The 27,299-nt window shown below is 40.8% G+C and overlaps 2 protein-coding genes and 1 long non-coding RNA gene across 4 annotated transcripts; all 3 read right to left on the reverse strand.

Annotated features, from left to right (window-relative positions):
- Positions 1–2,605: 2,605 nt before the first annotated feature.
- Positions 2,606–4,803, reverse strand: LOC119911563. Its single transcript, XM_038730467.1, has 5 exons — positions 4,558–4,803; positions 4,051–4,395; positions 3,821–3,931; positions 3,659–3,693; positions 2,606–3,570 (listed from the first exon to the last, which is right to left on the reverse strand). The coding sequence occupies exons 1-5, from the start codon at positions 4,598–4,600 to the stop codon at positions 3,442–3,444; spliced, it is 663 nt and encodes a 220-aa protein (XP_038586395.1). The 5' UTR covers positions 4,601–4,803; the 3' UTR covers positions 2,606–3,441.
- Positions 4,804–8,366: 3,563 nt separating this feature from the next.
- LOC119912917 lies at positions 8,367–12,764 on the reverse strand. Of its 2 annotated transcripts, none has more exons than XR_005446294.1 (4): positions 11,861–12,764; positions 9,049–9,164; positions 8,708–8,909; positions 8,367–8,456 (listed from the first exon to the last, which is right to left on the reverse strand). It is a non-coding gene; the product is annotated as an uncharacterized LOC119912917 (long non-coding RNA). The 2 variants fall into 2 exon arrangements; XR_005446295.1 differs by having other exon boundaries at positions 9,049–9,122; positions 11,861–12,762.
- A 667-nt stretch (positions 12,765–13,431) lies between these two features.
- On the reverse strand, positions 13,432–15,887 carry LOC119912075. Its single transcript, XM_038731052.1, has 5 exons — positions 15,501–15,887; positions 14,989–15,333; positions 14,600–14,707; positions 14,473–14,507; positions 13,432–14,331 (listed from the first exon to the last, which is right to left on the reverse strand). Exons 1-5 carry the CDS (start codon positions 15,541–15,543, stop codon positions 14,209–14,211), a joined length of 654 nt encoding a protein of 217 aa, XP_038586980.1. The 5' UTR covers positions 15,544–15,887; the 3' UTR covers positions 13,432–14,208.
- Between the last annotated feature and the right edge of the window lie 11,412 nt (positions 15,888–27,299).

Here is a 27,299-nt window from a genome sequence, read left to right on the forward strand (position 1 = left end):
TTTATTAGGCTACAGTTCCTTATTTGTGAAGCCTACTATTTACATCATCAAGATCTTGTTTATATTTACAAAATAGTCAAGTGGCTGCGCTGGAAAGCGCTCTCCATCTTGACTATGTGCTTTTCCAAGTTGTAGGCAGATAGGTCCCATTTCCCAACATTTGCTAAATACCAAACAAGTACATTCACATTTTTTCCATTTATTTTCAATATATATATATTTTTAACCATTGTATAAATTAAATAATCAAAATGTGCTTTTTACTCAGGGCTTCCCACAGGATTTGTAGAGACTATGGTGGGTGGGTCAGAGGCCTGAGAGGGTCCGGTAAAGAAAATTAAATGTGTCTATTTACTTTTAATTTAATGTGAATATAATCCAATTAGTCTTATTTCCATTGTTACGTCCTAAGGTCTAAGGGTATCCTGGATGCAAAATCCCATTCCCAAGCAAGGACAGAACAAAGGAAATGCAAATTAGCATTTTTTATTATTCTCGAAGATGAGCAGTGCCAAAAACAACAACCAAAATACTCTAAGAAAAATAAAACCTCCCTAACCAAAAACTACAAAGTAAAGAAAAGACAAAGCTCTAAACTAGCTTCTACTATCAAAAACAGGAGAAAAAGGGTACAAACAAAAATGGGCTTCTGCTACTAGCTGAAACAACAAAGCTACAACAAAGAAAATCTACTTAGCAAACAAAATGGCTAAGACCAACAAAGCAAAGTTGTCAAAGACAATAATCAGAATTACTAAGTTAAGCTACTCACAAAGTGTAATGTACTCACTACACAGGTTCTACACTTACAATGAAAGCACACAATATACACATTACATAGGCTCATGTTGGGAATGGCAGAGAGAGAGGAGGGAAAGTTCTTGTCAGATGGGGCTTAAAATGGCTGCTGTCATCCAGGGGACCAATCAGGAGGCAGCAATCAGCTCTGCTGGACCAATCCGTGGTGCCCACCTGTTCTCCGTTACCTGCATACGCTCACACACACACTCTAAGGGAGGAGACAGCTGACAGTACAGGGTGAGAGACAGACAAATTAAAATATATGACCCCAGGGTCATAACACCATCCTGTTTAGACACCTTAATTTGAAAACCGGACGTTGTCACATGTGTATCCTCGCGCTAAATTCATCAAGCCCGACCCAATTTGATAAATAATGTTGTATGTGGTTTTCCTATGGCGTAACATGAAGACTTCACAGCCTCTCTTCAGGTAGGACTCTCACACTTGTCTTTGTAAAGAGAGAAACTGACAGGATAAAGTCGCTAACCTGCCTGTCAGCTCGCTATGGTCAGTTTCAGTGGATTTACCATAAAGGCTTTAATACGTGTGCACTCCAAATTTAGGTGCTGCTAGCTTAATCGCCTTCTCACAAATGAGTGACAGAAACACTCAAAGCGGTCAGACCGTTTGTTGCCTTTTCAAAGAAGTCAGCCACAGATGGAGTGGATGTGCTGGGAGACAATTCAGCAGAAGAGCTTCAGAAAACACCAAACACATATTTAGGAAAAAGTCATGGGCTGTAGTTTTCAACGGTCTGTCAGACCATCTAGGCGGTTCTAGTGTTAAACCAACGTGCTTCCGACATATCGGCCTTCATCCCCCCCAATGCATTCATGCAATATACTGTGATGCTCTTTGGCATGAAGGACGCGCCTGTCACCTTCCAATGTATAATGTGCCATATTTTGGGCGATGTGTGATCTGTCAGGTCTTCAAAATGTGCAGCCTTCAGCAGAGTTTGGTGTGAGACTGCAAGTGTCACCTTGAAACAGACATCTTTTCACAAGAAAGCAGTGATGTTTGTGTGAGTATTTAACCTGTTATGTAAGTGTGATGAAGGAAGCAGTAACTGACTGTTACAGACTGATTTACCACTAACAAGATGCTCAACAATCACATGTCTACAAATACAAAACATCTTCACTTTATAAAGTCTTTCTGTTCTGTGGCAACATAAAAGTGTTGAACGCTGAGCTTCTCATGGTCGAGACCTTATTAATGATACAGATTTGGAGACCTCACTGATCCAGGTATGGCTGTTTGTCACCACAGTGGAACAATATATATCAATCAGCAGATTGCTAAAAGTAAACTAAAAATATATTTTTTTTTCTTTACAGATTCATTGTGTCATTACACACACTTGCTTTGACATCACCTTTTAAATATGCAGTTGCCATAGTGATGTACTGTCTGCATTTTAAAACCAAATTGACCCTGGCACCTAAAATAACATACCCAGAATAAATCAGTAATATCTCCTCAACCATTAAGCCTAGATGCATATTTCTTGAAGATAAGGAACATAAATCCATTGTATATTAACATATTTATTTTATCATTACAGACTACATGGAGATGAAATAGAGAAAAAATATGATATTTTCATCCTCGCTTAGTAAAAAAAAAGCTATATTTTAATGCAATAAAACATCAAAACCATCATAAGGTAGATTATAATGCACCTGAATATCTTCTAATACACCTAGAATACAATTGTAACTGTAAATTTGATGAAAAGAAACAGTTATTACACAATCTTTCAAAAATATACCAGGCGAATGTCTATGTTTTGGCCATATTTACTGTTTATATGTTCACTTTTATTGGTAGTTATCTTTAAAACACTATTTCTCTCCTTACAACCACGTTCCAAATAACATAAAGCTTCCAAAACATTGAAATATCGATAAAAACAGACCAATATCTGACCAAAAGCACTCCCATGCTTTTTACAGGCCACATCCTACAGGGCTGGTGGTCTTATCCTGGATGTCTGTGTAGCTCCTACGGGTCGCCAAAAGAGGTCGATAAAGATCGCCTCCGCCAAATCACACTCTTCTTCTCCACTTCAATCTGATGACACAAACGAAACTTAAGACTGCAGCCGATCTAAACAAGATGTCGGCCCGATGTTTTTGGACGGAAAACAAAAATTGATTGCGCACCCTGTACCGGGTCAATCCGTTCCCAAGGCTTTTTGACAAATGAACAGACACTGATTATTTTGTCATACTGACAGAAAAAAGTCAGACAGTATTTAATTAATTTCAGACTTTATTCTCACAGAGCTTTGATCTAACGGGCCTCATGATTTTCAGCTCTGTTGCGTTCACACCATAATGTCTTGTCCTGTCAAACCAGTTATATGTACCTCACTCACTCCTCCACTGCTGCAGACTTCCCTCTAAGTCTTGCTAAAGGACACGTTAACGATCATTAATGTCTGTCATTAATTACTGGCTCCTCCTCCGGTAAAGAAACAAAACATGTGAAAAGGAAACTTTGGCTGGAAAGTAGAATTCAAATTGTAGCAGATACAGCACAATATATATATATATATATAAGTCCTCCTTAGAAGAAGTTTGATAAATCATCAGTTCCACTCTGAGCTGCTGTTCCAGATGTTTCTTGAGTCTATCTGGTGGCAGCATACACAACATTTGGCTCCAGCTGGTTCTCTGATGCAGGCCTTCTGCTTATTTTTACTTTCGGGCGGAAACTCAGTGCTGCATAGGTCAGGGCATCAGAGCCCACATTCTGTAACTTAAAAAAAATTATTAAATGATAAATGACTTGAACCAGACAAAATATGAAACAGACTGTGATCAACCTTAGGTTGACATGTTATTACCTCACTGGGTTGTAGATTCTGTGCCTCTTTCTGAGCTAAATGACAGAAACATCTGGTCAGTTCATTGTTCAAAAATATTGCTGTTAATATGTTTTGACAAACAGGATGTTCAGTAGTTGTAAAAGTTGTATTTTTAAGTAAATAAATATGTAAGTAGCCTACTTGTATGAAGTTTCCTGATTTGGACAACCAGACTGATGACGACCATAATGAGGAAAATAATCAGGGCACCAAAGATCACACTTGTGAGCTTTGTTCCTCCATCAAATGCTTCTACAAGAAATATCATTAAATTAAACTTTACGTTTAATATTCTACTTCATGTGGGTTGAGATTAGTCCTCATTTTGACATTTTCTTTCCAAAAACAGACAAAAAACACAGCAATCTTACCTTGAACCTTTAAATAAGTTGCACTGACAATTACTGAGTTTCCATTTGAGATAAATCCACAGAAATACAGTCCAGAGTCAGATAAATCCACTTGTTTGATCTCAAGAAAGAGGGTGGTGATGTTGGACGTCATATTAAATTTGCTATTTTGAAATCCATCACAAAACGAAGCATTGGCATCAGAGCTCATCATAGTGGAGATGCAGCTGGCATTGAGTCTGTTGTCCAGTCTGAACCAGAGTATGTGAGAGGGCGTGCTGCTAAAGTTGGAACAAATCATTGTGACTTCTTCACCAGGCTGAACCTCCACAGTGTGAAACTCAGAAACTGAGACAGAGATCCAACCTGAAACAAACAACCAGTAATTTATTCCCTAAACTTGTAATTCAACAGGAAACAAACTATGCACATAATGTTATCAATCAATAGTCTGGATGTTTCAGCTCTGGCAGATTACTACACTGAAGGAAAGCTAGCAATTGAGAAGAAATCGGCAGGTGTACTTACTGAAGGTACAGAGTAAAGCTGTTACCAAGGTAAAGTTCATCATCGTGCGTACAGTACGACTGCACCACTGCAATGTTTGTAACTGAACTGTGCTGCAGTAACAGTGGTCTCAACGTAAAGAGGCGGAGTGTTCATTTGTTCATCCGCCTGCTCAGACTGACAATTTAAAAACTTTCCGGAAAATGATTCAAGTTAAGAGCTGCAAGGAGAAAGGACAAAGTTATTATCTTGATGACACTTGAAAGTATTTCATCACATTCCCTATTTTGACAATTGCACCAAATTGGCCAATCAAGTGTCAATCCATGTTAAAACTATCGTACCTTGGACCTCTAAATATGTAAATGACAATAAGCAGCTTGTTGCTTATGTAAAATTCACAGAAACAAAGAGTCAGAAAACTCCACTTGCTTTATTTTGAAATGTTGGATGTTTGCTTTCATTTTGAAATACATCACAGAATTTAGCAGGCTCAAGAGGCGTGAACATAAAGGTGATACAACGGGGCTCAGATCTCTTGACCAGATTCTCTGAGTAGGAGAACTGGAAATGTTGGAGCACGTCAGTGTGACCTCTTCACCAGACTGGACCTCCACAGTCGGACACTCAGAAATTGACCCAGAGATCCAGCCTGAAACAGACAACAGAAATAATGATAATTTTGCTGAAAAAGCAACATGAATGTAATCAATACCTTTATATGATTTTATAAATAGTACGCAGCTGTGGCGTATTTCAGTGGCAGTACTTACTGAAGCTGCAGAGAAGGAAAGCTGTAGTCAGGTTCCTCATTGTGGTTATGATCGTGCCACTGAAATGACACTTTACAACACTGAGTTTCTGTCAGGGTTTGAAGCTGGGACATTTTTTATAGATACTTTATGCTGTTACTTATACTGATCACACCAGCGCTTGTGAAAAAACCATTGCCAAAGCCTTGAGGGGTGACTTGTGAAGTTTACAGTACCACATTAAACCCAGTTTTTGGTTTGAGTAGAGTCAGGAGTTTGGGGACTTACACAGAGGCCCATCATGTTGTGAATTCCACTCAATCATATTCTCAATGTTTTACCAGGTACTCTCAAAAGGCTGATCAAGATCTACGTTGTTCAGGTACTTTGGAAGTGCAACATATGATTAGAAACATATATTGATAAATATCACTTGGCAATGATTATTTCACAATACTGTAATGTTAATAAAAGTTAAGTTTGGTAATATTTTTATTTAAATTTTGCTGTCAGGCCAATGGTGAGAATGCTTGAAAGTGATTGGCAGTCTGAAGCCAAGTGTAAATGAAGGTTTCATTTTAACTGCAAACACACATCTGCATTGAGAAGGCATGAGTACATTTCACAGTGACGATAGATGGGAGCTGCACCCACTGTAGCTTTGCTGTGGTCTGTCATGTCTGAAAAAAGTGCTGCCTGGAGGAGAGTGAACGGTTTCATATGAGGCTGTGCAAGTGTCATGTTACATCTTCTCACGCTTTTAGAAGAGATACATTTAGATAACAAGTTCAATAAATACACCAAGAATATCTTTGCAAAAGTCATGATGAAGCTTTATTGCTCTCGTGGAACATGAGGCCTTTGTTGTGTGTGGCTCTGATGCAGAGAGCTGAAGGCCTCACTCGTGATACAGATGTAGATACCTCACTGATACAGACAGAGCTGTTTGTCACCACAGTGCAAAGTGCCACAGTGGGCCTGTGGGGTTCATATGTCTGGTCTTCATCAGTTATGCAGCAACAACAAATGTGAGTTGTGTGCTTTGTGGCTGTTGCTGACATTGTGAAAGTAACTAGAAAAATAGCACGCAGCTGAAGGCCACGCCTCCTGCGATTAAGGCTCCTCTGATAGGCTGTCACAGACAGTAGTGAAAACCCATGACAAATTTTTAACATACAATATGTTTTAGACTACCCAAATGTATATAAATAAAACATATGAATGACCCCCATCTCAACCAACGACAATATAAAATGCTTCATACGTGTTACTGCAGCAATATTAATTACGCAATAATAATGAATAATAATTTAATTCGTTTTTTTAAATTAAACATTTAAAATGTATACTTTTACTTTTGATACTTTAAGAGGTGCAGTTCCAGTTGTGTCTATTTAGCAACACTATTTAGCATCATATGTGATACAAGCCTGTTTGTTTTTAGTTTGAAAAAAAGAATACAAATACAAGTATTTATAGTGACTCATGGCAGCTTTTTAGGTTCAAAACACAGATCTATGGATGGGCAGGCAAGTAAAAATAAAGCTGTGTAAATCAAGGTTTTTATTTTATGTGTGCGACTCTGATTAAGATCCATCATGTTGCTGCACTGACTGAGTACGTAACAGTAGAGATGGATGGGACTGCTGTAGCTGTGCTGTGGTCTGTCAGGTCTTGACAGCCTGATGCAGAGTAAATGCCCTCAGGCTGAGCAACTGTCACACTTCTTCAGGCATCTTTTCACAAGTTGGAAAGACCTGATGCACCGTGTGGCAGTAACCTGGTGGTGTAAGTCTGAAGTGTTAAGTGTGACCTCTGAGGAGGGGTGTGGGGGATACAAGATTGATTTACCTCCACACACCTGCTCACTGTACATGCTATACAAACACTATATATGATATATTGTATCTTCACATTAAAAAGGTCTTCATTAAGTATTGTTGGTTCTGTGGGAACATGAAGACCTTTGTTTTGTGTGGTTATGATGCAGAGAGCTGTTTCATGACTGAGGCCTCAACTGCAGGAAGACCTCAGCCATGATACAGACCTCACTGAGACAGATAGTGCACAAGTTTGCGGATGACACCGTCATTGGAAAGATTTCAAACAACGATGAGACTTCGTATAGGGAAGAAATTGATGGTGCTCAGAGAAAAACCTCCTGCTCCACGTCAGCAAAACTAAGGAGCTGATTGTTGATTTCAGGAAAAATGAGATAAAGACACACACTCCTGTCTACATCAGTGGTGCTGAGGTGAAGCATGTGAACAGTTTCAGGGAATCAGCATCACAGAGAACCTGACATCTTCATCTCACATCTCCAAGCTGGTGAAGAAAGCTCAGAAACAACTGTATTGAGGGAGCTTACGAGGGCCAAATTCCCACACCAAGTTCTTGTCAGCTTTTACAAAGGAGCAACAGAAAGCATCCTGACTGGAAACATCAGAAGCTGGCATGGGATGTGCACGGCACCCATCTCCCCAAGCATCAGTGGTGAGGTGGCTACACAGAGCCCGAAGAATACTAAAGGACAGTAGCCACCCAGCCACAGCCTGTTCACCCTGCTGCTTTCTGGGAAGTGATACATATGTTTCTGCTGCCGCACCACCAGACTGCAGAGCAGCTATCAGACTCTTAAACTCCATTTCATCCTCAGCACTGCTCCAGTGATGATAGTCTCTTTCTGTTTAAGATTTTAACAAGTGCTTTTGTGTATATTGTCTGCTATGTAGTAGAAGGGAGTTAGAAACTTTTACTTTTACTTAAAAATAACCTGTTGTATTGTGACAAATGAATCAGACTTGTACCTTGTTTGTTAAAATAGTGCAGTAATGTGCAGATGGAGGTTTTACAAATGCTACGAATCATTTTAAATACATTGCATTGTTTAAATCTGACATTTAGCATACCTTCACACACATGAATAATATGATAAAGTTAAATTGTTCAGTTTCCACATTGATGCATTTTGTGTTTTACAAATCCTTCAGAATAAATGTTTCTTATTTTTACTTAACAGGAGACAGTACACAACTGTTCTGTGTTGTGAATCAGGACAGAATGGCCCCAAACGCAACACTCAGAATTAAACAGGTTTTATTAAGGGAAAAGGGGCTGAAGGAGTGAAGATGGAGAGGTGGATTCCAGTGGAAACTCAGGGCACAGATTCTGTAAATAAGTATTTACAGTCAGTAATCCAACATGGCTGTGAGAAAACATGATGAGGTGAACCAGACAACAAATAAAATAGATTCTAATCAACTTTAGGTTAACATGAGATTACCGCACTGTGTCCTTCATGAGCTATAGGACGGAAACATATGGTCATTTAATTCTTATAGTAAATTTTGCTGCTGATGTTTTGACAAACAGGAAGTTCTGCATTTGTAAGAAAAAAAAAAACAAAAACATGCAAGTACCTGCAAGAAGTTTCCTGATTTTGACGGCCAGACTGATGACGACCATAATGAGGAACATTAGAGCACCAAAGATCACACTTCAGTCAGGACAACTTTCATCAAAGAACTAATATTGTGGCATTATGGCTCTGTTCTGGGATCTCCTTGCCCTTCGATGTGCATACATGAAAAGCCCGAGGCAGAGAGCAGTAGTAAAGAACCCCTGTACAGAACCGAGCAGGCATGTGCTGAATTACATCATATCAGATACTAGATGGGCACTGAAATACGGTGTTAAACAGGGGCTTAAGACCATACTGTTTATCAGGCTGCGAGTAAAAGACACATAGGCACATAGTTACCTGCAATGATCTCAGCAGATTGAGGGAAGGAGGACCAGAGGAAGGACTGATGCCATATGAAATGCGCGTCTTCTCTGAAACAGTGAAAAACACCCGAACCTTGATGACCTTGGTGTCTGGAGTATCAGAGAAAGTCAGGAGGATTTTCAACAAACACCACATCCGTGTTTTTTAAACCAAAGAACACGCTAAGACAGATGCTGGCACACCCCAAAGATGGCACACCCAAACACAAGAAAAGCAATCTAGTGTAGGCGGTCCAAGAGAGAAATATACAGCCCTGTATACTGGGGAAACTAAAGAACCACTACACAAACTGTCTTTACCACAGCCAGGAACACTAATGAACCAGCGGTATCAATGATCTTGGCAAATGCCCCCACAGAGGTTAAATAGCTGACTTTCCCTACCAGTCAGTCAGAACTGCAAAAGTCTCTTGAATGAGGGACGAAACTTCTAGTATCTAGTACCAAGTCCAGCTGCCCTTGACTTTAACCTTTCTTGGATGTATTATGCAGGGAATTCAACCTACTCAGGTTTAACTCAGGGTTATCAAGCAAACTCTGACCGCCTACACTGGTGTTACACGGTACTACAACAGTGAATAAGATGTTAGTTGAGTCGGTGTTAACTTAATTGAAGTTGGTGCGCGTTTGCATAAGAGGGGCGTGTTCAGCTGTGCAGACAGTCTTTCCACAACGGCGAATGCTCCGTATTTTAGAATGCCCGATTGTGTCAGGATATGAATTTAATATTGTGGTGGCCGACAAAGCCAGGGAGTCTTGTTGGCATCGCATTAAGTAAATTTGTAATTATCTTCAGTGTTCTTATTGTAGGCTAATTCTCTATTTTGTAGCCTATTTTATGGGCTCTTTTATGTGTAATATGATTAAGACGTAAAAGTAAACTGCACATGAGGTCCATTGTAGGGGAGAACCGGGACGATTGAAACGCATCGATTTTCTTGGAGCCCATACAAGTCTGATATGCCAAACTACCTCTGCACATACAGTCCACAGTACTTAACAGAACAGGGAAAAATCAGGTGGATACGTCACACTTCACAGAGTTATATAAAAGAAGCTGTTTTCAATCACGGAAAGTAAATTCACTCAAGAGATCTTTTTTTGAATGACGAGTTGTGTTTGTTGTTCCATGGTCATGATAACATAAGATTAGTTAGTACTTTTACACATCCTGAAGTTTTAAATGGCAAAGTTTTACAGTTTAGAAGCTAGTAAAGTTTAAAGGTCAAGGGTCACTGTCGGGATGACTGAGACAGGCGTTTCGTTCGTCCCGACACGCAGCCATTCTACCTTATTTAGATACGCCGGCGGGGGGTGGGGGGCAGAGTACACTAGGCTGCAGGCTGGACCACCAGGATGCTTACAGCCAAATAACAGGATCTTCACAGTAGACCAGGAAAACAGGCTGCAGATGTACATAAGGGCAGCCGATATCTGATCCAAATGTGCATTAGCCGTTAGATTTTGTAGTTCATATAAATACAACTTAGCTAGCCATTTATTATTAAGGAAAAGGACATAATGAGTTTGCAATTACATATTAAGAAGGGTAGTGTCAAGCTTTCTAAATAAAAACAAGAACAACAAACTATTTAAATGTATGTCGTATTTCATCCGTCCCGCACAGTAGGGACAAATGAAACAATGCGCACCTTTCCTTCAAAGTGATACTGAAGTCGTTCCACATTTTAACAAGATAACACCTGGTATTGATAGAACACACATGCGAGTTGATAACAAATGATTTCTGTCTGTAACGTTTTATTTTTATGATGTATCTGAAAAGTGTTTCATTCGTCCTGGCTCTCCACTAATAGGGAAAAAAAAAAAAGGGAGCCAGCAGAGAGATCAGTAATAATCTGAGGAAAATATTTCCTAGATTAATCTACAAGTAAACATCTCGAATATTCTCATACCTTTGAGAGAAACTCCTTTGCAAGGCTGCAACATCACACACCCCTCTGCAGTGTATTATGCACGCAGTGTGATTCTATTTAAATACGTAATAACTTAAATAAGTGGCCAACAACGCCACCTGGGGAATTTCACCCTAGGAAATAATATTGATAGGTCACACAGGTTCGCATGAAATAAGGCCAGGGCAGAGTGTGTTTCACATTTAAACAAATAGTTTTATTAACAAAATACTAATTAAAAACCTAAAGTAACTTAACAAAAAGAAAACAAAAAACATACCAACTACATATACCGATTAAGAAGGCATGCCATTACTGGATAAAATTAAAGTATAGGCCTAATAATTTTATATACAATATACTATTTAAAATACACCGTGGCTAAAAGGATAAAGCAAAACACACCAAAAATGAATCAAAACATGCAAATCAATTAATTAAAAACCAACCAAAATGAAAGACAAAAACTGTATAAGCTAAATATACAATTACTAGACCCAACCATCAGAGAGATGCTAAAACCGGCAAGCCCGCTTAGAGCCAAGACAGAGCCGGAACTGGGCCGACCAGGCAGAGGGCAATCCCACAGGGGGAGAGAGCGAAACCCAAAGCCAAAGCACGAAAAAGACAGATTGAGCCGCCGTTCAAAACCCAGCTGAGGCAGCAGATCACTGAAGGGAAGGGAAGATTTAGCACCATTATATTATATCTCGCATGGTATATACTCAATACAATACATAATCAGCCACAGGCCAGATCGAGACAACCTGCACAGCAAACGATTCGCTCTAAAACAATCAAGGGAGCATTGTGTTTAACCGCACACACAGCCGACGGGTTCATCGGCATGCAAGCAGACAGCACACTTACCACACGGACCGCCGACCGGCGACTCCGCAGGTTTAGGGGTATTAACCACCGGCTAAACTGTTGCGCTGCAGGCCATAACAGCTGTGACAGCACTCATAAGCACACCACAACACCGGATCACCGTCACCAACAGCCAAGACGCCCAACACAGGTAAGAAAGAGACTGACACAGGTGCATCACCACCTGTACTTCTAGGCCACGGCAGCGGCATCCGGTTGTCAGGGCACCAGCGCAGTGCCATATACAGTAGTGGCGGGAGGAAGAAAACCCCTTAACCTGCCACACTATGTTAGACTTCACAATAGGATTTAGCAGTGGGAAAATATCATGAGTTTAGCCTACAATTACTATATTATGCCCCTTAGAGACTTTGCAGTGGATTGGGCATATTTAGAAGAAAGCACCAGGTTGATTTAGATTTCTTGTGATTTTAATTTCGGGGAATTTCCGAGTTTTGTTTTTGTAAATTTGCCACTTTCATCTTGGATTTTTTTTCCTCGGTTTATTAACCCCCACCATGGCTCCGCATTTTTTGGACATGTAAAATAGTCTAAATATGTGAAAACACTGAGGATAATTCAATTATAGCCTACAGATGGGCTACGTCTAATAAACTGTCCCGTTAATTAATTAAGATCTCCTCTCTAAAATCACCAAAGCTGCAGAGCTAGCTGCATGAATGTAAATAACTTAATTTCAGCTGCAACTGCAGTGAAACAATCAGGATGAAATCTAAAAATGTTCTATCAAGTGGTGTGTATACATACCATAATAATAACCTACTTCTCATCATTAACACTATGTGGTGTATAGTCCATTTTAGAGATGCAGCGTAACCTCGAGTTAATCACGAACAAAACCTGCTCAGAGCAGTTTAGAGATGCAGCGTAATTGCCATGGCAACAGTCCTCGGGTAACACCTATCCACCTTTGGAAGTACAGGTTAATCTAAAAGTTACACCCAACGTCACAAAGTTCCTCCTGAAGTTACCTGGATAAGCCAGTTACCTCGCTTTGTACTACAGGCCTCTTGCCAAAATTAAATTGGACATAACTGAATTTAGCCAAACGTATGTACCTTCAAACATTTGATAATCTGCACAGTGAAAGAAATCTTCAGGAGAATCTTACTTTTACACTTGCTGTCCACGTCACCATGTGGCTCATTGCTGCCTTTTAACGAAATTAAGATAGCTTTTTTAATCCATCAAATGTTTCTACAAGAAATATCATTAAGTTAGACTCTATTTTCCCTTTAGAGACTTGAGACCTAGCTTGAATTAAATTGGGCAAAACTGAATTAGCAAAATGCATTTACCTTCAAACAATCTATAATCTGCAGAATAAACAACGTGACATGAGCTTGTTGTGGCCGCTGTGCAGTTGCCGGAGGTTGTCAACGCAGCTCTGAATTCTCACACACTTTGGAAGCCTCACGAAGATTCTTAAATAGAAATTGTCTTTCTATTCTTTGTAAACATAAAAGCCTTTTTGTGTGTGGCTATGATGCAGAGAGCTGAGCTTCTCATGGTCGAGACCTTTTAATGATACATAAATAGAAACCTCACTGAGACAGGTAGTGGTTTGTCACCACAGTGAAACGATGGGCAACAACTTGAACTGCATTTTTTCTTCAGAGATTTAAATGTCATCATATACACATATACTTTTACATCACAGTTGCTATATTGATGTACTGTGTGTTTTTTTCAAAAACTTTTTTTTTTTTACAAACATAGAGAAGATGATGATTTTGTCTTTCTGACAGAAGAAGTCAGCCAGTCTTCACTGCTTCATTTCAGACTTTATTCTCACAAGGCTTGGACTGAACAAGCTTCATTATTTTCACCTCAGTTTTGCTCAGACCACACTGTGCTGTCTCTTCCTGTCAAACAAGTAATGTGTACCTCACTCACTCCTCCACTGCTGCAGACTTTCTGGCTCCTGCTTCTTCAGACACCAATCATATTCTTTAGATACACATTAAAGAGACAGATTGGCCGAGAAAGGTAGTGGCATATGTGGGGACAACCAGCAGGTGGGAGTTAAATTTCAGCATCAACAGAATGATTACACATCCTTTATGAAAATATAATCTATCACAAAAGTAGGATTTTGCCTTTAATGAGTACAGGTGGAGAAGGATAGAGAGAGGGAGCGACATGTAGTAAATAGTCACCAGTCAGACTTGAACCCAGGATGCTGCAACAAGGACTGAGCATTAGTACACGGGAGACACGCTCTACCAACTGAGCTAAACAGCCCCCCACAAAAGCAGATATTTGTTGAAAAAATGATGCAAACTCCAGTTCCAGCATGAGCCACAGTTAATTTCAGCTTCTCGTGTCTACTTGCTGGCAGCATAAATAACACAAGTTTCCACTTCTCTCTCTGATGCAGGCCTCCTATTCCTTATTGTGGTTGAATACAAAGTCAGTGCTGCGTCCTTCAGGTCATCAGAGTCCAGATTCTGTAAATAAAAGTATGTCCAGTCACACATCTTAAACACTTTACATCAGTGATCCCAGCAGCATTTACATCATAAAACATAAAATAATAATTTCTCCTTAATTTAACCTTAGTATTAATTCTATGTCAAAATTGGATTCACCTCACTCTGTTGTGGATTCTGTTCTTCCTTTTCAGCTAAAAAGGTAGCAACAACAAATCTGGTCAGTTAATAAAAGTGCTATTTGAAAAGCATTGCAGTTAATGCAGTGTATGTGCATTGACAGTACCTGTCTGAAGTTTACTGATTTTGACAGCCAAACCAGTGACAGCTATTATGAGGAAAACAGTCACAGCACCCAGGATCACACTCGGAGTTGTTTTTTCATGAGGATTTTCTACAGGAGATATTATTAAATTAGACTCTCTGTACAGTACGTTATTGCTAGTGGTTTAAGATCTGACAAACATTTACATGGAATAACCTGACTTTGTTTGTTGGAAGCTGAAACAGCTCATCCATAAATGCCACAGTGGCAGACTCTAAAATTTACAAAACAAGAATCTACTAATCTGTAACTGATGTTATTTTTACAATATTACTTTGCCTTTGTCCTGTGTCTAGTGGAGCACATAATGTATCTTTCCAAACAAAAGACAGAAAACACAACAATCTTACCTTGGACCTTTAAATAAGTTGCACTGACAATTACTGAGTTTCCATTTGAGATAAGTCCGCAGAAATACAGTCCAGAGTCAGATAAATCCACTTGTTTGATCTTGAGAAAGAGGGTAGTGGTGTTGGACGTCATATTAAATTTGCTGTTTTGAAATCCGTCACAGAACAAAGCATTGGCATCAGAGCTCATCATAGTGGAGATGCAGCTGGCATTGGATCTGTTGTTCAGTCTGAACCAGTTTATGTGAGAGGGTAAACTGCTAAAGTTGGAACACATCAGTGTGACTTCTTCACCAGGCTGAACCTCCACAGTGTGAAACTCAGAAACTGAGACAGAGATCCAACCTGAAACAAACAACCAGTAACTTATTCCCTAAACTTGCAATTCAACAGGAAACAAACAATTAAAATAAATTATGTTATTAATCAATAGCCTGGATGTTTCAGCTCTGGCAGATTACAATACTGAAGGAAAGCTAGCAATTGTTGTATTGAGAAGATATCAGACTTACTGAAGGTAAAGAGTAAAGCTGTTACCAAGGTAAAGTTCATCATCGTGCGTACAGTACGACTGCATCACTGCAATGTTTGTAACTGAACTGTGCTCCAGTAACAGTGGTCTCAACATAAAGAGGCGGAGTGTTCATTTGTTCATCCGCCTGCTCAGACAGACAATATAAAAACTTTCTGGAAAATGATTCAAGTTAAGAGCTGCAAGGAGAAAGGACAAAGTTATTATCTTGATGACACTTGAAAGTATTTCATCACATTCCTAATTGCACCAAATTGGCCAATCAAAAGACAGTCCATGTTAAAACCATCGTACCTTGGACCTCTAAATATGTAAACGACAATAAACAGCTTGTTGCTTATGTAAAATCCACAGAAACAAAGTCCAGGGTCAGAAAACTCCACTTGCTTTATTTTGAAATGTTGGATGTTTGCTTTCATTTGAAAACAGTCTGAGACTCAGAAACTGACCCAGAGATCCAGCCTGAAACAGACAACAGAAATAATGATAATTTTGCTGAAAAAGCAACATGAATGTAATCAATACCTTTATATGATTTTATAAATAGTACGCAGCTGTGGCGTATTTCAGTGGCAGTACTTACTGAAGCTGCAGAGAAGGAAAGCTGTAGTCAGGTTCCTCATTGTGGTTATGATCGTGCCACTGATCAATAGTCTGATACTTGAAAGTATTTCATCACATTCCCTATTTTGACAATTGCACCAAATTGACCAATCAAGTGTCAATCCATGTTAAAACCATCGTACCTTGGGCCTCTAAATATGTAAACGACAATAAGCAGCTTGTTGCTTATGTAAAATTCACAGAAACAAAGAGTCAGAAAACTCCACTTGCTTTATTTTGAAATGTTGGATGTTTGCTTTCATTTTGAAATACATCACAGAATTTAGCAGGCTCAAGAGGCGTGAACATAAAGGTGATACAACGGGGCTCGGATCTCTTGACCAGATTCTCTGAGTAGGAGAACTGGAAATGTTGGAGCACGTCAGTGTGACCTCTTCACCAGACTGGACCTCCACAGTCTGACACTCAGAAATTGACCCAGAGATCCAGCCTGAAACAGAAATAATGATAATTTTGCTGAAAAAGCAACATGAATGTAATCAATACCTTTATATGATTTTATAAATAGTACGCAGCTGTGGCGTATTTCAGTGGCAGTACTTACTGAAGCTGCAGAGAAGGAAAGCTGTAGTCAGGTTCCTCATTGTGGTTATGATCAAAATGACACATCATTGTTGAAATGACACTTTACAACACTGAGTTTCTGTCAGGGTTTGAAGCTGGGACATTTTTTATAGATACTTTATGCTGTTACTTATACTGATCACACCAGCGCTTGTGAAAAACCATTGCCAAAGCCTTGAGGAGTGACTTGTGAAGTTTACAGTACCACATTAAACCCAGTTTTTGGTTTGAGTAGAGTCAGGAGTTTGGGGACTTACACAGAGGCCCATCATGTTGTGAATTCCACTCAATCATATTCTCAATGTTGTTCCAGGTACTCTCAAAAGGCTGATCAAGATCTGGTACTTTGGAAGTGCCACATATGGTTAGCAACATATTAGGGCTGTCCCTGACTAAGGATTTTTGGAGTCGAATCAGAATCGTCAAATCCTGCCTATAGTCGACTGATAGTCGAATCTTGTGTGTTTTTTTGTGCGCAGTGATTGCGAGCGGTAGCTCCGCTTTAATCTTGAGAAACTACAGTCTCTATTCATTCAGCTTACATTGTAAATTAAAATTAAAATTAAAAAAATTAATTAATTTAAAATTAATAAAAAAAAGAAAGATCGTCATTTCTAATGCCCCCCCGTTCATTAAAAATGAAGTGCTGACTAAAGAGCTGTCTTGGTACGGACAGCTCGTCTCCCCGATCAAAATGGTTTCTTTGGGCTGCAAATCCCCTTTGCTCAAACATGTTGTGTGTCACCGGAGGCAGATTTTCATGGTTCTTCAAGATAACACTGATGATCTCAGTCTGTATTTTAACTTTAAAGTAGAGGGGTTTAGTTACATGGTTTTTGCCTCGTTGGAGACCATGAAGTGTTTTGGTTGTGGTGTGGAAGGGCATTTGATTCGTTCCTGCCCAGAGAGAAGGGGGGAGCAGCGGCCCGCTGATGTTGCTGGAGAGGTGGTGTCGGCGGCCCCAGCTCCCGCGGGAGAGCCATCGGCTCCGGAGACGGAACCTACCAGGGCTGTACACCACCCTGGCCAGGCTCCCGAGGAGGGGGACCCCCCTGTATGCTCTGGCGGTGATAATCAGCAGGCTGACAACTTTACAGAGACAGGGTCAAACAAAGAGCAGAATAAACAGACTGAGTGTCCCAAGAGGTTGGATGTGCGTGATAATCTGTCAGTGTGTGAGGACTTTGTTGAAAATGAAGAGATGTCTGATGATGACATGTTAAACTGTCACAAAAAAGGAAACTTTCAGAACATGTCCATAGCAATGCAAAAGCCATCAAAATAACTGCAGGCACAAAAGCTGGGACATCTTTAGAGGAGCCAGAGAGTGATTTCTCCCTGACCCAGCAGGACCAGCAGGATCAGTACTCCCCTGCTGATGTAAGGAAGTTCCTGCAGAAAACTAAAGGTGCCAGGCTTGTGAAAGTGGAAGACCACTTTTCAGATCTGAAACTATTTATTGAGTCAGCCAAGTCTCTGACAAAAAGATCAGGAAACTTTGAAGATGATGTACTAACAGACCAGGAAATCTATTGTTTAAAGAAACTGTGACTCAGAGTAAAAGCACAAATAGCTGATAATGTTTAAACATAAAAGGTGTGTTTCTCTCTTTTCTTGTTTTCTTCTTGTTCTCTTCTTTTTCTCCATGTGTGATTTCAACATAGGCACTTTGAACCTAAATGGAGCTAGGGATGATGTTAAAAAAACTGCTTTTTTTAAGCTGATGGAGCTGAAGAAAATAGATGTGATGTTGATTCAGGAAACACACAGTAGTATAGATAATGAAAGTGTCTGGAGGAAGGGGTGTGATGGGGAAGTCATTGAGAGCCATAAGTTCAGCTGTAGTGGAGGAGTGGGAATTGTGTTTTCCAAGAGCTTTGTACCTTCTTCCTATAAAGTAGAGGAAATTATTGAGGGTTGTTTATTGAAGGTTGAAGCTCAATTTGAAAATGTTAACCTTGTTAATGTTTATGCACCAACCAGTGGAGCAGACAGGTTAGCGGTGCTAAATGTTCTGTGTGACACCATCCAGAACTGTAATAGTGATGAGTATTTGTATTTAGGAGGTGATTTTAATTGTATTGAAAATCCAAAGCTTGACATGAATCATCAAGAACCTCATCTTGCTTCATCACGCAGTTCAGGCAGCTGACTGAAGCACATGAGTTGTCTGATGTGTGGAGGATTTTTTGTAAAAGTCAGTCTACCTGGAGTCACTGTAAAGACAATGTGTTATCTCTGGCCAGGCTGGATCGCCTGTACTCTTTTAAACACCATGTGAGCATTTTCAAAAGTTGTCACATTCACCTGGTGGGCTTCTCAGATCACTTTCTTGTTGTTTGCTCTGTTTTTATAAAGAGCATTTTAACACGGCCCTGCTTCATGACAAGGCTTTTAGAGCAGCCTTTGAATATTTCTGGGTTAACCACAAAATCTGTAAATCTAATTTCATATGTGTTCAACAGTGGTGGGATTTTGGTAAATCTCAGATTAAACAGTTGTGTCAACAGTTCACTTGTTATGTCACAACAGATGTAACCAGACCTATGAGAGACCTGGAGGCTCAGGTGGTGGAACTGCAGGGTTTTGGTAGATTCGGCTCTGTCCTGGGCACTGCAGCACAGGGAGCTCTGGTCAGATCACGCTTCCTCGACGTCACACAGATGGACGCCCCCTCTCAGTTCTTTTTTTGGTCTGGAGAGGAAAAATGGACAGAGAAAAATTGTTCACTCTCTGCGATCTGACAGTGGCTCTGCAATCTCAGACTCTTCTGAGACTAGGAAACTTGCAGCCAGCTATTATAAAGATCTGTTTATGTGTGAACTGACAGAAAATCCAGGTTTGTGGAGCAGTTTCTTCACTGGTCTTCCTCAGGTGGATGCTGAGGCCAATGTAAAGTTGGAAGCTCGCGTTTCCCTCAATGAACTGTACTGATGAGTTTACAGGGTGGAAGAGCTCCTGGCCTAGACGGTCTCTGTTGATTTTTACAAGTCCTTTTGGTCGGTGTTGGGTGGAGACTTGTTGGAGGTTGTCACAGATAGCCTGGAGAGAGGTCGGCTGCCTCTGAGCTGCAGGAGAGCAGTCATCACTTTGCTGCCCAAGAAGGGAGACCTGCAAGAGCTGAAGAACTGGAGACCAGTTTCCCTGCTCTGCACAGACTATAAAATACTGTCCAAGGTCCTGGCGATCAGACTTCGAGAGGTGATGGCTGCTGTTATCCATACTGATCAGACATACTGTGTGCCTGGCTGGCTCATAAGTGACAATGTCACTTTAATTCGTGATGTTCTGGAGGTCTCTAGCTCATTGGCTGTAGATACTGGTCTGATTTCCATAGATCAGGAAAAGACTGCTCACTGGGCCGACAGACCTGGTCTGGAGACCTTTATCCTGCTGCATCCTGCAGCGGTTTGGTGGTCTACGGATGAATCTATCTTTGTTTTTGACAGACTTTAAGGGGTTGAGCACATCATCTCTACCAGCTTACAGGAGTGTTTTCTCAGTGTGGACAGTGTGTACTGGCTCCTACAAGAGCCTGTGCTGTTTGGAGGACTGTTGGATTGTCCTAGCTGTGGGGGACCCACACTATCCAGACGTCTTCACACTGCAGGGGTCTCTACTCTGGGGAAGGTGGTGGAGCTATTTGGGCTACTGAAACACTGGAAAGAGAATCTGATGACGGGTTAAGTGTTGATGTGGTTCTTGTTTTTGAGAAAATGGTTAAGTCAAGACTGCTGTTAGACTTCAGTTTTTACAGAGCTGCACATGACCTGGGTACATTTGAGGTGGTTTGGGGTTGTGGGGGGGCGCTCTGGGTCAAGTTTTGAGATGTGCTGATCTAAATTGTTGCTACACATATAAATGTAAAGGTATTTAGTAATGTAATATAGTATGTTTTTTTGTACAGTGCATATAGTAAATAAATGTTGGTGTTAAAAATCAAATCTCTCTCTCTCTCACCTGTCATTCACCGGTCTTGTGAGTTTTATGTGCATTACTGCTGCCGACAACTGCATGCATGTTGCGGTTCCTCGCGGGTCTATTTCAAGTAGCTGGCTGTTTAAAAACGATCAAATATTCTTTGAGTGGTTCATCAACGGTGATGAGGGGTGGACCGGTAATATGGCATAACGGGCAAATGCCGACAGGCCAATGATCGGCCCATAAAGCATGGACAGCGGCCCATTGGGTAATTTTCTTTATTTAATTTTCTGACATTGGGCTGGCCCAATCACATCTCTTGCGATGCAGGCCAAAAAAAAAAAACATTCTTCAGATGGCTGTCGCCAAATGTGGAAAAACAACCGATATGTTTGCTACCGGGTCTGCAGTAGCTTCAACATCAGCTGCAGTACCCTGCGTAGAGCAGGCACAGGCACCTGAAGGAGTAAAGGAGAGCTGTAGCCGCTGCCAGGCAGGGGAGGAGGCATGTGTTAGCGAAACAGAGTGTCAAAGTGACAAGGCTGAGGAAGAGAGAGAGCAGGAGGAGAGTGGAGATGAAGCGGTAAGCATGGAATAGATCAACCTGTAGGGAGGGAGGGTCATTTACACTGGGGTGACATGTTGCCATCACTTTTTGAAAGCAGTTGTTTAAAATGTTATAAAAAACAGCTTGCACCAAGAAATGTTGATTAACAAATAAAAATGGTATGAGAAAGGTTTATTTTCACAATAATTAAACCTACAATGCATTGAAACCTCTGAGTTGTTCAAAAAAAGTAACTTATGCAAAAAAAAGCTACTGATTAATGCATGTTATTATATTTTTATATTGTGAATTGTCACCTACCACCTGAATTATGTGCTTCCCTGTATAAAAATAAAGACATTTACACCATAAATCGGTGCAGAAAATGTCTCCAGAATGCAGGAAATTAAGTGTTTAATGCTAAAAATCTTCGGTGGGAGGACCCCCTTATCAAATATTTTATCTATAAATATTTTTTCCAAATAGTCGGTCTATTAAAATATATTCTTGTCTTGTAGTCACGGACACAAGTCTTGTGCAAATGTTACGTGTCAGTGTTTCATCACAATCTGCCCCCTAAATGGATCGATGGTGTATTGGTGAGGGGTGTCTCGGCCAAAAATGCCAGGGCCGATTTTTGGTTCCAGTCCAGCCCTGACGGTGATTAATTATCCGAAAGTCCCAGCGAGGTGCAGACAACTCAGCACAACACCGTGAAGCTCAGTCTCTTCAGCAAGTGTGTCACGATCGTGGTGTGGAGGCAGGTTGGAGGACCCAAACGCAGGACACAGAGCGGAGCAGGTATAGTTCAACGAATGGTTTTAATATAACCAAAAGCGAGCACACTTACAGGTGAGTGGCTGAAAAACAGAAATCTAAAATTACAGGGAGACGAGACAAGACAAGACAAGCAAGGCTGGTTACAGGCAGGCAGAGAGTACACACACGACAGACCAGGAACTCTCAGGTGGGTGGCCAGAGGGCAAGGCAAGGGGGCGACAGAGTTCGGGAGGTCGCACAAGCAGGCCAAGGGGACAAACAGTCCGGGGGAACCACCCAACAGGCAGATCATGCCCAGGAAACAGGGCAGGTAAGGCGCTTGGCCTAACATGCAGGGCAGGGCAGAGGGGCAGAACAGTTCAGGAGGCCGTCCCGGAGGGCGACCCAGGAGGCCGTGCAGACCAAAGGGATCACGGAGTTCAGGAGGTCGTCCCAGGGGACGACCCGACAGGCCGAGCAAATCAGGGGGTAAACACAGTTCAGGAGGCCGTCCCGGGTGGCCAGAGGTGAACAAAAGTTCAGGACGCAGACCCGGAGGTCGACCGAGTAGACCAGGAGGGCAAAACAGTTCAGGTGGGCGTCCCATGGGACGACCCATGAGGCCGGGCAGAACAGGGTGGCCACAGAGTTCGCCAAAATGGCATGATCATGTTTCGCTGCGAAGCTTCGGCTGTGAGATTGACAGTCGAATCAGGCTCCGCCCATTAAAGCACCGAATCTTCGACTATTGGGGGTCAGCCCTACAACATATATTGATAAATATCACTTGGCAATGATTGCTTCACTTCAAGTTTGGTAATAATTAATTTTTTTTATTTTTTATTTTGCTGTCAGGCCAATGATGAGAATGCTTTAAAATGATGGGCAGTTTGAAGCCAAGTGTAAATGAAGGTTTCAGTTTAACTGCAAACACGCATCTGCATTGAGAAGGCTGAGTACATTTCACAGTGAAGATGGATGGGAGCTGCACCCACTGTATCTTTGCTGTGGTCTGTCATGTCTGAAAAAAGTGCTGCCTGGAGGAGAGTGAACGGTTTCCTATGAGGCTGTGCAAGTGTCACGTTACATCTTCTCACGCTTTTAGAAGAGATACATTTAGATAACAAGTTCAATAAATACACCAAGAATATCTTTTCAAAAGTCATGATGAAGCTTTATTGCTCTCGTGGAACATGAGGCCTTTGTTGTGTGTGGCTCTGATGCAGAGAGCTGAAGGCCTCACTCATGATACAGATGTAGATACCTCACTGATACAGACAGAGCTGTTTGTCACCACAGTGGGCCTGTGGGGTTCATAGGTCTGGTCTTCATCAGTTATGCAGCAACAACAAATGTGAGTTGTGTGCTTTGTGGCTGTTGCTGACATTGTGAAAGTAACTAGAAAAATAGCACGCAGCTGAAGGCCAGGCCTCCTGCGATTAAGGCTCCTCTGATAGGCTGTCACAGACAGTAGTGAAAACCTATGACAAATTTTTAACATACAATATGTTTTATACTACCCAAATGTATATAAATAAAACATTTGAATGACCCCCATCTCAACCAACGACAATATAAAATGCTTCAAACATGTTACTGCAGCAGTATTAATTATGCTGTAATAAATTAAACATTTAAAATGAATACTTGTACTTTTGATACTTTAAGAGGTGCAGTTCCAGTTGTGTCCTGAGTGTCCCTGGTGTCAGAACACGCCTGTTTGTTTTTAGTTTGAAAAAAAGAATATAAATACAAGTATTTACAGTGACTCATGGCTGCTGTTTAGGTTCAGAAAAATAAAGCTGTGTAAATCAAGGTTTTTATTTTAGGTGTGCGACTCTGATTAAGATCCATCATGTTGCTGCACTGACTGAGTACGTAACAGTAGAGATGGATGGGACTGCTGTAGCTGTGCTGTGGTCTGTCAGGTCTTGACAGCCTGATGCAGAGTAAATGCCCTCAGGCTGAGCAACTGTCACACTTCTTCAGGCATCTTTTCACAAGTTGGAAAGACACTGATGCACCGTGTGGCAGTAACCTGGTGGTGTAAGTCTGAAGTGTTAAGTGTGACCTGTGAGGAGGGGTGTGGGGGATACAAGATTGATTTACCTCCACACACCTACTCACTGAACATGCTATACAAACACTATATATGATATATTGTATCTTCACATTAAAAAGGTCTTCATTAAGTATTTTTGGTTCTGTGGGAACATGAAGACCTTTGTTTGTGTGGTTATGATGCAGAGAGCTGTTTCATGACTGAGGTCTCAACTGCAGGAAGACCTCAGCCATGATACAGACCTCACTGAGAAAAGACTGCACAAGTTTGCGGATGACACCACCATCATTGGACAGATGAGACTTCGTATAGGGAAGAAATTGATAATCTTGCAAAGTGGTGCTCAGAGAAAAACCTCCTGCTCCACGTCAGCAAAACTAAGGAGCTAATCGTTGATTTCAGGAAAAATGAGATAAAGACACACACTCCTGTCTACATCAGTGGTGCTGAGGTGGAGCAGGTAAACAGTTTCAGGGAATCAGCATCACAGAGAACCTGACATCTTCATCTCACATCTCCACGCTGGTGAAGAAAGCTCAGAAACGACTGTATTTCTTGAGGAAGCTTAAGAAGGACAAATTCCCACGCCAAGTTCTTATCAGCTTTTACAGAGAACAGCAACAGAAAGCATCCTGAGTGGAAACATCACAAACTGGCATGGCCCAGGACCGGAGGGCTCTGCAGCGGGTAATTAAAACTGCTCAGAAGATCATTGGGACCCATCTCCCCGAGCATCAGTGATATTGATGAGGTGTGTACGCAGAGCCCAAGGATACTAAAGGACAGTACCCGCCCAGCCACAGCCTGTTCACCCTGCTGCCTTCTGGGAAGAGATACAGAAGTTTCTGCTGCCGCACCACCAGACTGCAGAGCAGCTTTTTCCCCCCAAGCTATCAGACTGTTAAACTCTAATTCATCCTCAGCACTGCTCCTGTGATGATAGTTTATTTCTTGTTTTCATATTTGTATATGTATGTATATTGTCTGCTACGTAGCAGAAGAGAGGTACAAACTCAATTTTACTGTACTACCTGTTGTGTTGTGACAAAAATCTGCCTTGTTTGTTACAATAGTGCAGTAATGTGCAGATGGAAGTTTTACAAATGCTATGAATCATTTTAAATATATTGAATTTTTACATCAGACATTTAGCATACCTTCACACACATGAATAATATGATATTAAAGTTAAAATATTTAGTTTCCACTTCGCATTTTGTCAAATCAGGCAGTTTAAATGTTTTTTATTTTTTCTACTTAACAGAAGACAGTACACAACTGTTCTGCTTGACTTGATTTTATTCAACAGGGCTTGGAGTCAACAGGCCTCATGATTTTCACCTCAGCTGTGCACAGACCACACTCTTCCTGTTAGACAAGTGATGTGTACCTCACTCACTCCTCCACTGCTGCAGACTTTCTGGCTCCTGCTTCGCCAAACACCAATCATACTCTTTAGATACACATTAAAAAGACAGATTGGCAGAGAAAGGTAGTGGCATATGTGAGAACAACCAGCAGGTGAGAGTTTAATTGCAGCACCTACAGAATGATTACACATCCTTAAAATATAAAAAATATAATCTATCACAAAAGTACATATTTTGGGGGGATTTTGCCTTTAATGAGATAGTACGGGTGGGGAGGGATAGGAAATGTATGGAGCAACATGCAGAAAATAGTCACCAGTCAGACTCGAATCCAGGCCGCTGCAATAAGGACTGAGCTTTAGTACATGGGACACACGCTCTACAAACTGAGCTAAACAGCAACCCAAAAAAACAGATATTTGTTGCCAAATTGATGCTAGCTCCAGCTCCAGCATGGGCCACAGTTAATTTTAGCTTCTCGTTTCTACCTGCTGGCAGCATAAATAACACAAGTTTCCACTTCTCTCTCTGATGCAGGCCTCCTGTTCCTTATTTTGGTTGAATACAAAGTCAGTGCTGCGTCCTTCATGTCATCAGAGTCCAGATTCTGTAAATAAAAGTATGTCCAGTCACACATCTTATACAGCTGAGTTGGTGAGAAGAAACTACTTCACTTATAAATCAACCAAAGTGATCCCAGCAGCTTTTACATCATAAAACATAAAATAATAATTTCTCCTTAATTTAACCTTTATATTAATTCCATGTCAAAATTGGATTCACCTCACTCTGTTGTGGATTCTGTTCTTCCTTTTCAGCTAAAAAGGTAGCAACAACAAATCTGGTCAGTTAATAGAAAGTCATCTTTGAAAAGCATTGCAGTTAATGCAGTGTATGTGCATTGACAGTACCTGTCTGAAGTTTACTGATTTTGACAGCCAAACCAGTGACAGCTATTATGAGGAAAACAGTCACAGCACCCAGGATCACACTCAGGATTTTTGTTCCATGAGGATTTTCTACAGGAGATATTATTAAATTAGACTCTCTGTACAGTACGTTATTGCTAGTGGTTTAAGATCTGACAAACATTTACATGGAATAACCTGACTTTGTTTGTTGGAAGCTGAAACAGCTCATCCATAAATGCCACAGTGAAAGATATTTTAATCAAAGGAAGGCAGACTCTAAAATGTACAATAAAAGAATCTACTATCTGTAACTGATGTTATTTTTACAATATTACTTTGCCTTTGTCCTGTGTCTAATGGAGCACATGATGTATCTTTCCAAACAAAAGACAGAAAACACAACAATCTTACCTTGAACCTTCAAATAAGTTGCACTGACAATTACTGAGTTTCCATTTGAGTAAAATCCACAAAAATACAGTCCAGAGTCAGATAAATCCACTTGTTTGATCTTGAGAAAGATGGTAGTGATGTTGGACGTCATATTAAATTTGCTGTTTGTGCAGAACAAAGCATTGACATCAGAGCTCATCATAGAGGAGATGCAGCTGGCATTGGATCTGTTATCCAGTCTGAACCAGATTATGTGAGAGGGCGTGCTGCTAAAGTTGGAACAAATCATTGTGACTTCTTCACCAGGCTGAACCTCCACAGTGTGAAACTCAGAAACTGAGACAGAGATCCAACCTGAAACAAACAACCAGTAACTTATTCCCTAAACCTCTAATTCAGCAGTAACCAAACAATGTACGTAATTAATCATGTTATTAATCAATAGTCTGTAAGTTTCAGCTCTGGCAGATTACTATACTGAAGGAAAGCTAACAATTGAGAAGAAATTGGTAGGTGTACTTACTGAAGGTTACATAGATAAAGTTCATCATTGTGCGTACAGTTTGACTGCACCACTGCAATGTTTGTAACTGAACTGTGCTCCAGTAAGAGTGGTCTCAACATAAAA

The sequence above is a fragment of the Micropterus salmoides genome, unplaced genomic scaffold, assembly GCF_014851395.1.
Source record: "Micropterus salmoides isolate LMB-PRFRI ecotype aquatic unplaced genomic scaffold, ASM1485139v1 Ms_hic_scaffold_2, whole genome shotgun sequence".
NCBI lineage: Eukaryota > Metazoa > Chordata > Actinopteri > Centrarchiformes > Centrarchidae > Micropterus > Micropterus salmoides.